The 12,514-nt window shown below is 36.6% G+C and overlaps 1 protein-coding gene across 3 annotated transcripts in view; it reads right to left on the bottom strand.

Moving 5' to 3' along the window:
* Positions 1 to 12,514, bottom strand: part of LOC6647218 — a 54,664-nt gene that overhangs the window by 6,296 nt on the left and 35,854 nt on the right. For all 3 annotated transcript variants that reach the window (XM_015177352.3, XM_047013713.1, XM_002069721.4), the window contains exon 2: positions 59 to 973. In XM_015177352.3, coding sequence (XP_015032838.2) covers positions 59 to 973 — 915 coding nt within the window. The remainder of the gene's footprint in view (positions 1 to 58; positions 974 to 12,514) is intronic.

Genomic DNA, 12,514 nt, shown 5'->3' with positions numbered 1-12,514 from the left:
AGAACAAATTCATTTGAATTGGGTTACCAATAATGGAGAGCAAAATCATTGGATTTACCGTTATAGCACCATTGGTAGAGGAGGCACTGTGTCCATCCTTGGAAGAACTGGTCTCCGTTGAGAAGCCAGAGTCCTGGACAACACTGCCATTATTATTCTCTCCGCTCTTTGGCTCTTTTTTGCCGCTGTGCGAGTTGCTGCGACTGCGAGTCAGCGATGAGGACGACGACGGTTCATTACCGGAGGAGGATGTCGCCCCAGCAGCAGCTGCCACAGACGTTGTGGACGGATCTTTGTGCGAAAGTTTACGTTTCATGCGTATACCCGGTTCCCATTCACGACGTGTTGCTAATGAGGATGAGCCGCCGCCGCCATTGGCAGAAATATTTCCACCGCCGCCGCCGCCGATGCCACCAGCGCCCACCGAGTGACTACCGCCCATAATGACACCCACCGAGGATGTGGGTGTCGTTGGTGTGCCAGACATAGATGCCATTTTATGCTTGAGATCGGGAAATGTTTCAATGACCAGATCCCGGAACTCCAGCAGGGCACCAACCTCATGCTGTAGCTCCTGCAGCGATTTGGTCTGTTCGCTGTGTATGTGATGTGAATGGTTAGTGTTAGCCATGTGACTGCCATAGCTTTGGCTGTACGGCACATGATGGCTCATATGATGATGATGATGCAAATGATGTGGATATGCGGCGCCTACCACAACAGTTGTTGTGGGCGAGGCAGCTGACACTAATGCCCCCGCCGCGCCCGCACCATTGCTGACACTGCTGTTGGCCATTAGATGCGGATGAGCACCACTGCTGCTCAATGGCAGGCACTCCATGGCCAATTCTGTGGTCCGTAAATTAGTACTATGGATCTTTGCGCTGCCGTTGCTCTGCCTATGGCCGTGACTGATGCAGCTACCGTCCGTTTTACTGAGGCCATGCGTTGCGGGTAGTTCGAAACCTTCATTCTGTAAAAAGAGAAAGGTAAGGAAATTTTTAGTATAAGAATGCCAATTTTATCTTATCTGCAATAGTTTACCAATTTTTATTAAACTAAAACACTAAGTAATGAGCCTACTTATTCTCCAAGAAAAAATGTAAAAATGGTCTCTGTGCTAAATTCTTAAACTATATGTCTTGAAATGAGAACTTGATTGGTATGTAAGTTTTTGATTAAAGTCCAAGTCTCAATTCTTATGTTGAAAAAACAGGAAAGCCATCCAAAAGTTTTCAGTTTCAAATAAAATTAGATCCTCTTTATAGATGTCATATTTATTCCTTCACCTCTATTTCCAGGGTGTTTAAAAGTCGTTAAAATGGCTTATGGTTAAAAATTTTGGTTCATTAGCTGTAGGCGATTGTCTGTTGCACTTTTACCCAAGACTTAAGGGCCGAACCAACTGCAGTCTAACTAATTAACTCTCAAAACATAAAACTCACTGGGCCATTTGAGTGAGTGTGTGTGTACTTTATCTATCATCATCATCGTCGTCAATGGTGAAGCAATCATTGGAGTTCAGGAGCAAAGCCCCCAAACGATTAGTGAATGACATACAAATTATGATTGATGAATTGCAGAGCGGCAAGAGACGATCGCCCGCTGATCAAACCTCTGGCGACGACCCGCAGAGAAAATTGTAGCAAAAGTGCAATATACAATCGATGCAACAATTTGTGACAATCATGTTGGTTGTTGGCATGCCCCCCACCCCCTTCCCATCTCGTCCCATCTAGTAGTAGTGCTTCGACCCATGATCATGAATGAAGTAAAAGTAGTTCGATTCGTGTGAGTCGATTTGTTTGTCAACTTGAAGCAAAAAGCTTTCACTAAACGAGAATAAATGAGAATGCTTCTCAATAACGAACGAAAAAATACTTTCACATGCAATAAACATAAATTGTTGACTTGCAGCCAAGCCAGAGTAGAGTCTGAGTCGGCTTTTTTGCCTATTGATCAAACAAACAAATGGTTATTTATATATAGATACATATATACTCGATACGATTGGTAGACAAAAGCAGGCAACTGGGTTGCCACCATTAGATTCTCTCTGTAAAAAAAAAGAGGTGATTGCATGCTAAGTTGGTCAGCTTAATGGTAAAAATCATTGCAAATGAAGCATAAAAATTGGCCCACATTCACTCAATATCTATCTATAACTGCTGACCGTGGCGATGCTGCTGCTGCTGCTGCTGCTGCTACTGTTGGGTCATTTCATTATTTAATAACTAATTAACACTGCCAAAGAGAGATTGAGAGGTAGAGAGAGAGAGAGAGAGAGATGGGTAGAGAGGACACAGTGCAGGAAGCAAAAGTCATCACAATATTCATTCATTCAGTGGCATTGCATAATTTTTGTATATGCACTTTTCACTGTTTTGTTTCCTACTCTATTAAATACTCTTATTTTTTGACCGACTTGCCTTTGAAGCGTGGCGAACTCACTACTCACTACTAAGCCTGGGAAGTGACAGCCCCAGCCAAGTCACATTGAAGATCATGTAATTATATAGCAAAATCCATTGTCAACCACGAAATTGAAACCAAACAATTGAAAAGTCGCGACTGTCAGAAAAAATGAAAAAGAGTAGATACTCAATGCCGAGCGATACGATGCGACTTACTCTGTCATCTGTTTTGAGAGCTTTGCCCATATTTGATTTGTAAATTTCTCATTGCTTGCAATTAACTTATAAAGTTGGCCTTTGGCCCACTTGATTCGAGTGACGGTCTGTCTCTGTCCACTAATTACCAAAAAGGCAAAGTTGTTACCTTAGGTATACATACATACATACATCCATCATATAAAAGTTGGCATTGTATTATTATATATCCAGATACTTTTCACATCAACTCGCGTATGTAAATTTTCACGACACAAGTGTTTTTTGTGCCACTCAAGCAGCGAGGCGTTGTATCTTTTTGAAAAGCTGCGCCTTCCTATCATCAGAGGAGCTGCTGCAGAGTCTAGTCTAACGAACCATCGTGCCTCAGCGTTATTATCATCCAATGATGATTGTCGTGGGCGAAACTGTCATTGCTAGGCTCTGCGTGGCAGCCACGCATTGCTGAATCTTCAAGTTTTATTGCTTGCCGGCAATTGGGTTGATCATCATCATCGTCGTCATCGTCGTCGTCGTCGTCATCGCCAACATCTACTCTTGACAGCAGACAGCAGAGCAATGGAGAAGAGCAACTTGAGCCGCTCAATTAAGCTGCCCACCACTTGAGGCCTATACACTAGCCAGCAAAAAACAAAAAAGCAGAAAAACAAAATTCTGGGCTTGTCACAGCTGTTAGAGAGGATTAGAAATCGACCAGTTATAGATTGCACCAACCAACGCAATGGAAATTTTTTGCCTTCCTCTTATTACAGAAAGACATGCAAACAACCAACAGCTAAAACAATCGATTTAGGGTGAAGGTAGAAATCAATTAAAGAGCAAAGAGTTTCCCTTGCATCCCTGTAAGACTGTGCGTGTGTGTGTGTGTACACTCACACTTGGCAATTAAATGTACCGCTGCGGCACTTGTTAAAACAATGACAAACCATAAATAAATGCTTACCCAAAAGCCACATTTAACTGTAGCTATGTACTTAGCGACATAAATATATATTTTTTATGATTATTTCTATTTTCATTGTTTTTCTGTTGTTGTTTTTGTTGTTTTACCCATCAAGTTTCTTGTATGACCTGGCGGCATACTTGTTTGTTTGATCGATTTTTGGTTCGCATCCCCTCATTTCATGTCTTTTTCTTTCTTTATTTTCTTTTCACTTGGCATGTTGGGGCAGGGTGGCGTATACGTAACGTAACATAACGTGGCACTGCGATTGCAACGCCTCAACTAACAAACACGTTGTTTTCACTGCGCTTTACCCATTTAACTGTGTTTTGTATGCATACACGAATACCTTGTACATATTTTAAACTGGGTATATGCAAATTGTGTGATATATTTAGATTGAAGCAACTAAAACTTAAGTTTGATCTTGGAGCAAACAAAATTCGATAAGCCCTTTTGGAGCTAAATTTGTTTCTGTTTTTACCTTTCTCAGTCATATCAAAGTTGCAATCGAACTGGCAAAGATTTGCCCTCTGCAAACATTTCTCTTTATTAAGAATTATTAATTCACTTAAATAAATTTTCATTCTGTCATTAGAAGGCATTTTACAGGATAACCAAAATGGCGAGGCAACAAATTAGACCATTAAATTGTTAGAATTCGCTTCACTTTTTGCTTCTGTTACGGATTTTAGTATATTTCTCTTGGGTTATGCATGGCAGCAAGAATAGGTTTATATAAACTAAATTATTGTTAAGCGTAAGTGTATAAGGAATACCCTGTAACTTTCGAAATTTCAATTAGTTCTGCATTTGCATAACAACAATTACATTGCTGTTAATGCATATATAATTATGGGTCTTAATGAAAATTTATTTATAGACGATTTGGAGTACTTATTAATTAAACCAGCCGCTGCAGCCACATTTGGCATGACTTGTAGCATTTTTTTTCGAACAGTCAATTTCATTTCATTTCATTGTTTTTTTGTTTTTTGTATTTTTTAATTCAATTTAAATGCAGTTTCATGTTAACTTATGTTTGAGTATGAATATTTGGGTTTGGCCTCTTGTCTGATGACGCAACCAAGAGGCTTTATGCGTTTTGCCTATTGGCCAAGTTGTGCAGTGTCAGTACAATAGCAAAAGCCTAAAGCCTGCAGTCAAATCTAAACATCTGCAACTTTTGCCTGCCTCGGGCCACGCCAACAAAAAAAAAGGAATAAAAACTGTTTAGGCGCCATTAGTTGGTCGTATTTTCATTTTCATGTTTTTCATCCAAGAGACTCAATTTTTTTGTTTAACAATGTTTGCAACACATAATTTTCCACATGTGGCAATCATTTAAAGACCAACCAACATTTTTGGGTGCCGGCAATTGTCTAATGTGTTTTTTTTTTGTGTCTGTGTCTATTTCGTTTTGATGCTTGGCAACTTTGGTAATCGTCGCACAGTCGCACCAGCAGCAGCAGCACTCAACGGAACAGCGATGAAACGCAAGTGTTGTAATTAAATTAACCATTATTTGTTCGACGCTTTACAAAAAGGTGCCCAAAAATACACAAGGAGTTGCTGCAACACACTACCAGCAACAGAAACAACAACAAAAACAAAAAGCAACAACAGCTGTTGCAACTTAAATCGTTTCTTGGTTTGTTTCTTTTTCTTCTTGTCGGACATCTGACAAAAAACTTAAGCTGTCAAATTTCCTCTTCTCTTTGTTTGGTTGCCTCCTGGTACTTTATTTTTGTTTTTTTGTTTGTAATTGTCTCAATTATTTGTTCTTCCACCTTTGTTTAGTTAAGCTAAATTTATAAAATAATATTGCTAACCAACAAATTATGGTTTGTTGTTGTTGCCATGAGGCAAACTGAAGGTCAAATATAAGGGTTTATCCCTTAAGCTCACTTCCGCTTTCAATTGGAATGGTTAATTATAGTTGGAAACACTTTAGTTCATTCGTTTACATTTCCGTATCGATACCAAGCGGCAATTAAATTGTTAATAGTTTATTTAAATATTTAAGTAATTGCTATTGATTGTTATGTAAAAAGGCGAAAGCTTCAATAATTAAGAAAAGCCTATTAGGGCTTTTTGTGTTAAAATATTGAATCTTCCAACACAAAAACTTTTAAAATTAAGCAAAGTTTAAAACCAAAAATTCTTCCATCCATCAACTCAATTGGCATTAAAATGTAAATAATTTATGAATTATATTAGCCTGATTTTCCATGCTCCTGCTCTAATTTCTTATAATTCCTATTGCACTCACTTTATGCACGACTGCCACTGCCAAAAACCCAGACCAATTGCCTACTATAACCAAAAAAGTAAAAAAAAAAAAAATATATGAAATTATTATTATTTATAAAGCCCATTAAACACATTGCACTACGGCAACTGATATTATGCAATTGCCAAGCAACAAGATAAATGAAAAAAAAATGTTCCGCGAAGAAAAGAAAGAAGAAAAAAAAACACATTTAATTAAGCACATAAATTATGCAGCATGAAACTGGCCAAAAACTTAATAACAACTTGGTTAACATATCAAAAGAAGTCAAGCCAACACACACACTGTGGCAAAAACCATGCGACACAACAGCCAAAGACAGTTAATTAAACTGGCGAAAAGAAATATATCTCTTTATCTCAATCTGGAGTTAAAGAAGATGTTGCTTAACCATAATAAAAAATTATGTTTGACTAGGAAGTGCTGCCATAAACCTATGATATAAGCTTTAATCGTAGGTCGATTGTGGGTTTGGTTTTATTCACTCATATTGATAGCTAAAGTTGTCAGTTTTCATTACAAATGATTCATCTAAGGGGTAAGATATGGGAAAACAATCTTCAAGAAGCATTTCAGCAGTGCATTACAAATTATTGAATATTTTCGAATGATTTCTTTTGCGATTTAAACAAGAATTTGCGTCAAAATTGTAGTATAAACTTCAGATCAATTAAGTGCCTTTGCTTAGGTTGCAACAACCTTATCAAAGACAAAACAATTTAAGAAACAACAACTTTTCTAGTGTTGAATTTGTTATATAGAAATGTTTTTTTGCCATTTATTAAAGACCCATTCTCAAGCTCAATTACAATCTTTATCTGTAACATATTTCCAATGGTTGCCCTCTTGAAAAATATTGAAAAATGATATATTTAACTACCAGTTTGTTCTCATTTCTTTCGATTACGATGAAAAGTATTTGCTGCTCGAGTTCTTTTTGCCCACTGTGCATGGTCAATGGTCAGTGGTTGGTTGTTTCTAGTGGTTAGTGGACCGATTCGACCGTTATACGCCACTTTGCATTAAATTAATTAACTACTTTATGGTATTTAATTGCATTTTTGCTTCTTTTTTTCGGTAGGTAAATTGAATTGCTTGAAGTCAGTAAATAAACTAAAACTCATTTAATAGAAAAGAGTTTTCTATATACAATAACTTTCGCCTGTAATTTTTTTCTGTTTTTTTTTTTTATGATGATGATGACGATGATAAACGTTTATAAATTGGTTATTCCCATGGGCGCTGTCAGTCCCTCTGTCTGCGATATATACATTTATATGTGTATATATACATATATATCCTTGGGGAACTCCTGTTGCCGGCAGTCATGGAAGAGCTTATAAGCTATCGCACAACAACGTCGACACTGTCTTTCAGTCTGTCTATTATGGCCAACGGGGCACACCTCTTGCTGTCATTTGCCAACGATTTCTAATCGATTTTTCTCCCCCCTTCCGTCCCCCCGTCTCTCATGTGAAAATGGCCGAGGGGCCCAAAAGGCCCCAGCAATAGAGAGTTTTGTTGTAAGTCGAATCTTGACCAGAGGTTGCATTTTGCTTTTAACTTTTGTCAATATTTCATTGTTCGCCATCGCTGGACGTCGTCGTCGTCGACGTTGCCGTGGCCATTCGGACACCACTTTCACACAATTTTCACACTTTTGTTCGCTCGTTCTGTTAATTAGCATGGCGGCACAATAATTTGAGAGTCGCCCGCTGGTCACGCGATTACTGAGGCGCAGCAACAAATGGCGCTGTCATTGATTACTGTTGACCGGAAGTTGGCCACTTTGTCAACTTTGCACGTCTCTGTTGCAAATTCTGCCAACGTCTTTGATTTCAATGAGTCCAATAAGTTGGAGCCAGCTGTCCACTTGTTTATATAGAACGCTCGCTCCCTCCCCATCCCTCCTTAAAACCGTCCTAAAAACAAACAAAAACAAATGGGGAAACGAACATTAGTCCCAACCAAACATACATTCATCCAATCCACGCCCTTTTCCGCATTAATTTTGCTGTTCATTGCACTTTTACAAAAGAAGAGCCAACACAACACAAAAATAGACTGAGTTAGTTGTCTTTGTATACACATATAAAATTCGTATTGCTCTCTTGAACGTGCCCCGGTTGGTTTTAATGTGCCAATGACTGCACGATTGTGCGATTATGCATCCCAGCTCTTACAACAATCTGTCAATGCATCCAACCAGAGATATATACACACTGAATGAGAAGGAGATAGAGCATAAAATGAACGTAGCAATTCATCGATCCAAACTATCGATCGATAGATAGATAGATAGTTTCAGTAACGATTCGTTTTAGTGCGCGGACAGCGAGAAAGAGAGAGAAAAAAACGTTTTGTCAATCTTCCAAACATCCGGTACGTTTCACTTTCAGCTCTGATTTATTTTATACAAAATACATATTATATTTATTATGTGCAGTTTGTCAGCACCAAATTGAACCGAACCGGCCCATGCACAATCCACAGTCCCAGTTTGTGGTATCTATAGACCCAGCCCCAGTCTCCAGCCCCAACGTGGAGCTCGACTTGATGCCATTAAAACTGTTGGCGCTGCGCCCACCTGTATAATATATAAGTCTACTATGTATGGATGTATGTATCGTACATCGCATACTTCATCATTAAATTGGAACCACACACATTATTTTGCATTCATTTGAAACTAAGTGATCCAAATATGGCGACGCAATTTAAAAGCGCATTCAATGCTTTTGACTTTTTATGGCTTATCAGAAAAATGGTTTAGCTGATAAAACAATTGGCAAAACAATATTTGCTTTAGCATGAAACTTGCCCCAGCTGATACGTATGTATTTGTATGAAAAGATTGTGTACATTAGCTGATATTCGATAAGGTTTATTGTGATTCACTATACTATAATAATAATAGACAGAGAGAGAGGGAGTGGAAATTGAGTGAAATTTATAAAACATTGAAATAACTGACATTTCTTATGTAAATATAAAATGCTAAAACTAGAATTTACGTCATTATTACTATCGCCATATCAATTAACTAGCTCGAAAAATGCTTTTATTTACACATTTGGACGAAAACTGTTTGAAATATATCAATTTTCTAGTCTTAATACATATTTACTAAATTCTTTCCAAGTTGAAAACTAAAGCGATTTGCATTAAAAATCTAGACATATGTATATGCCAAACAAGTCAATATCGATTAGTATCTAGTGCAAAATATGTGCTAGGACAACAAACCAATTAACATACCACATGATAATCGAATGAAACTCCGTTCTAGGCATACAGAAATATCTTATCAATATTTATATCTATAAATAAATGCGCTAGTCGCCGATATGATGCATTGAGTATCAATATTTCTACCTAGTGACAATCGTAAAAAAAATCTATTCAAAACACTTGAAGTTTTGTGAAATTCGACAATATTTTTAACCCCTTTTCTTGGATAGTATTAATGTTTAATATGATGAAATTCTAATATATATCGCCACCCGTTTAATCAAAAATCTCAAATACTTAAAAGAAACTACTGAAAAACTGAAACTCTAGTCTAATTACTAAAAGATGTGGTTCTCTTTCCTATATTCTTGATTCTCGAATAGTATTTTAAATTGAATTTGAGACATGTCGATCCATTTACAATCTACCTTGAACTAAGATGTTCTTAGTATTATTTGTGATAATAGTTTGTGATTATGTAGATCCTCATAACTTTTACTTACTTTAACATTAAGTCTGGTTTATATTTTAGTTACCCTAAGTAGATGCTAAAAACGTTTTCAACTCCTTGAATCTACATTCATATATCCATTCTACTTGTCTCATTATGAAGCTCTCAACAAATTGTTTGCCTTTCTTTAACATGATGTGGCAAATATTGTGAACCTACACACAACATTTTTCGGAGATGATCTTTGACATGCCGACAAACTAGGCTATATATATAAACAATATAAACATGCATATACATATATATATACATAACTATATCTATTTATCTATATGGCCCGCAGCTTTTGTTTAGTTGTTACGTTTTGCAGTCGCAAAGACGGTAGAAAAAAACTTTCACTTTGTCATCAGAAAGCAACAAACAAAAAAGAAATAAAAATAAAAATTATTTTTTATACTATTTCTGTTTGGCCCTGCCGGCCAATGGCTAAAAATTATGAGCAAATAATGAGCTTAGAAAATTTTTACGATTTTCATATTTATATTTTATATTTATAGTGTGGGTTAAAGAAATAGTAGGGAGAACAAATTGGACTATGTCCTTAGGTTAAAACCGCATTTCGTTTTGCCATTTCGAGTGAAACTGGTAAATTTTGGCCGTTAAAATCAAAACCGACCGATAAAACACCGTCGATAGTGTGAAATGGCCTTTTGGCCATGGCTAGAAAAAAAAAGATAGTGCGCAATCACGTTAATACCATAGCCGCGCCAGACCAAATGAATTATGAGCCATGAATCTTTTATGCTTTTTTTCCAGTCATTAAAACTTTGATTTTTCATTGTTTTGTGTATGGAGAATAGATTTTGGGCAAAAAATAAACAAAAACTGGAAAGAAACCTTTTGTATCTCTCTGGCAATTGGCACGAAAAGATGCGTGCGACATCGCCAAGTAGACGAAGACGATCTGGAGTGGAGATGATGATGATGATGAGTGGGTTTTATAGCCCTGTCGGTCACAACTGATAAACTTGTTATACTGAAGTGATAATTAGATCACACAGACTGAACTGAATTAGAAATGCTGCCCCAGACTATGAGATAATGGATGAGCAAAGGAATTGAAACTATTTTCCAGCATAATCCAAGCAAGAAGATAACGATGGCAATCAATTATTCTTGTTGTTCAATGACCTCACACAGAGAAGTGATCACTTGTGTTTACTTTTTTTTATAAATTTATTAAAGCAATTATTTAATTACAGTCAATGTTTTAATCATTTACAAATTTCAGATGCCAAATTTGGTAAAAAACAAAATATTATTGCTTGAGGCAAACCCAAGTAAAGTGTGACAGCGAGGTGAAGCTTAAGAGTTTCTAGTTGGTAATATTTAAATTATGAAGAGTATATATAAATAAAAGTTATTCATTTAACATTACCTTTTGTTATGGATGCGTGATTATTTTTTAAGGATTATATTGAAAAGACCCCCTAAATTCGAAATTTTCTACAAATTTACCTGAACAACTTTAGTTAATCACCTCGTATTAGAGTTGGTTACATGTAAGTGTATGTATTTGTGAAATAAAATCAATTTAACTGTCTGCCACACATATTCAGATGCCGTTCGGATCGCCATCGACATAGCCAATCGAGTCGATTTTTTAAGAAAGCAAATTTACATAATTTTTGTTAGATTGACGCGAATCGCGTGTGTGTCTAGAGTTGCCCACATTTGGCTTCAGCCTTGCTGGTTCCAATTCCCAATTTCCATTGAATGCGAATTCAATTGAATTGTAAGTACCTGGGCCAGTCGCCAGTCGAACAGGTGGTGAGGTGGCCAAGGGGAGGGGTCGGTCTAGCGACTAGTTGTGTGCGGCTTCTCTTCTCCTGACATTTGTGTGTTTCATAAATGGTCTGATGGTTAATTTTCGTTTGTCTGATTGTCACATGGATTATTATGTTTTGTTATTTGCCCCGTTCGAATTTATAGTTTCGCGACATTTCGGAATAACATACAAATACATACAAATAGTGTAGATCTATATATGGGCTGAGGAAGTAATGCCGTCTCGCGGGCCGTACCCGACCCATGACAATTATTAATGGCAACTGTTTAATTTAATTATGGGAAAGGTTTTTGCGAGCGATCGTTTGCTTTTACAATTTGATAAATGAGTCTACAGACAGGCATTAGTGTGCCTTATTTAAATGAAATTGAAAAGCTACAAAAACAAAATTATTAATTACTTTAAGTCAAAGCGACGACTGGAAAATACCCTTAAAGAAACCAATTCAAACTCCATTTGTTGTTAAAGATTTCATTTTGGAATGATTCAAGTTAGAACAATGATTGGGTAAGAGCCATGGAAATGAGTTAAATTTGCTACAAATTTTTTTCCTCTAAAGGCCACATTAATTTACTAATTGATCAAGAATATATACTCCCGACTTTAGTCTTATTAAATATGCCCTTCCGGCCGATACTCAGAGGGTATGAAAAACAAGATAGAAACAACAAACACATAACACACCTGATCTGATCATTGCTTCCGGCAATTAAAACTTAGTTAATTATAATGTTGAAGAAACAAAAAAAAACACTAATTATTTATTATAAAAAGCAACACCGTCTACAAAAATGTGAAGGTTAAACTAACCAAAATGGGTGCAAAAAAAAAATAAACTAAGAAAAACTAAAATTTTATATATAGTTAAAGTGATTTGCATAAAATTTGATGCAAAAACAAATTTGAAAAAGTAATCGCGCAAACACTGTCATTGTAAGACTTATTTCTCCACCTCCAGTTTTTGAGCTCTATCAATATCAACTGGTCAGCAAGAGGCCGTAACTTTTAACAGCATTTTCATCGTGAATGAAAATTTATAATAACAACTTTTCACTTTTGCGCTCAACGGAAAATGTCACTCAAAAGTCATAGGAAAATTTTCCATACTCAATCATAT

This window comes from Drosophila willistoni, chromosome 3R, assembly GCF_018902025.1.
Source record: "Drosophila willistoni isolate 14030-0811.24 chromosome 3R, UCI_dwil_1.1, whole genome shotgun sequence".
NCBI lineage: Eukaryota > Metazoa > Arthropoda > Insecta > Diptera > Drosophilidae > Drosophila > Drosophila willistoni.
The sequence above is the reverse complement of the archived record's forward strand: the minus strand, read 5'-3'. Positions and strand labels throughout refer to the sequence as shown.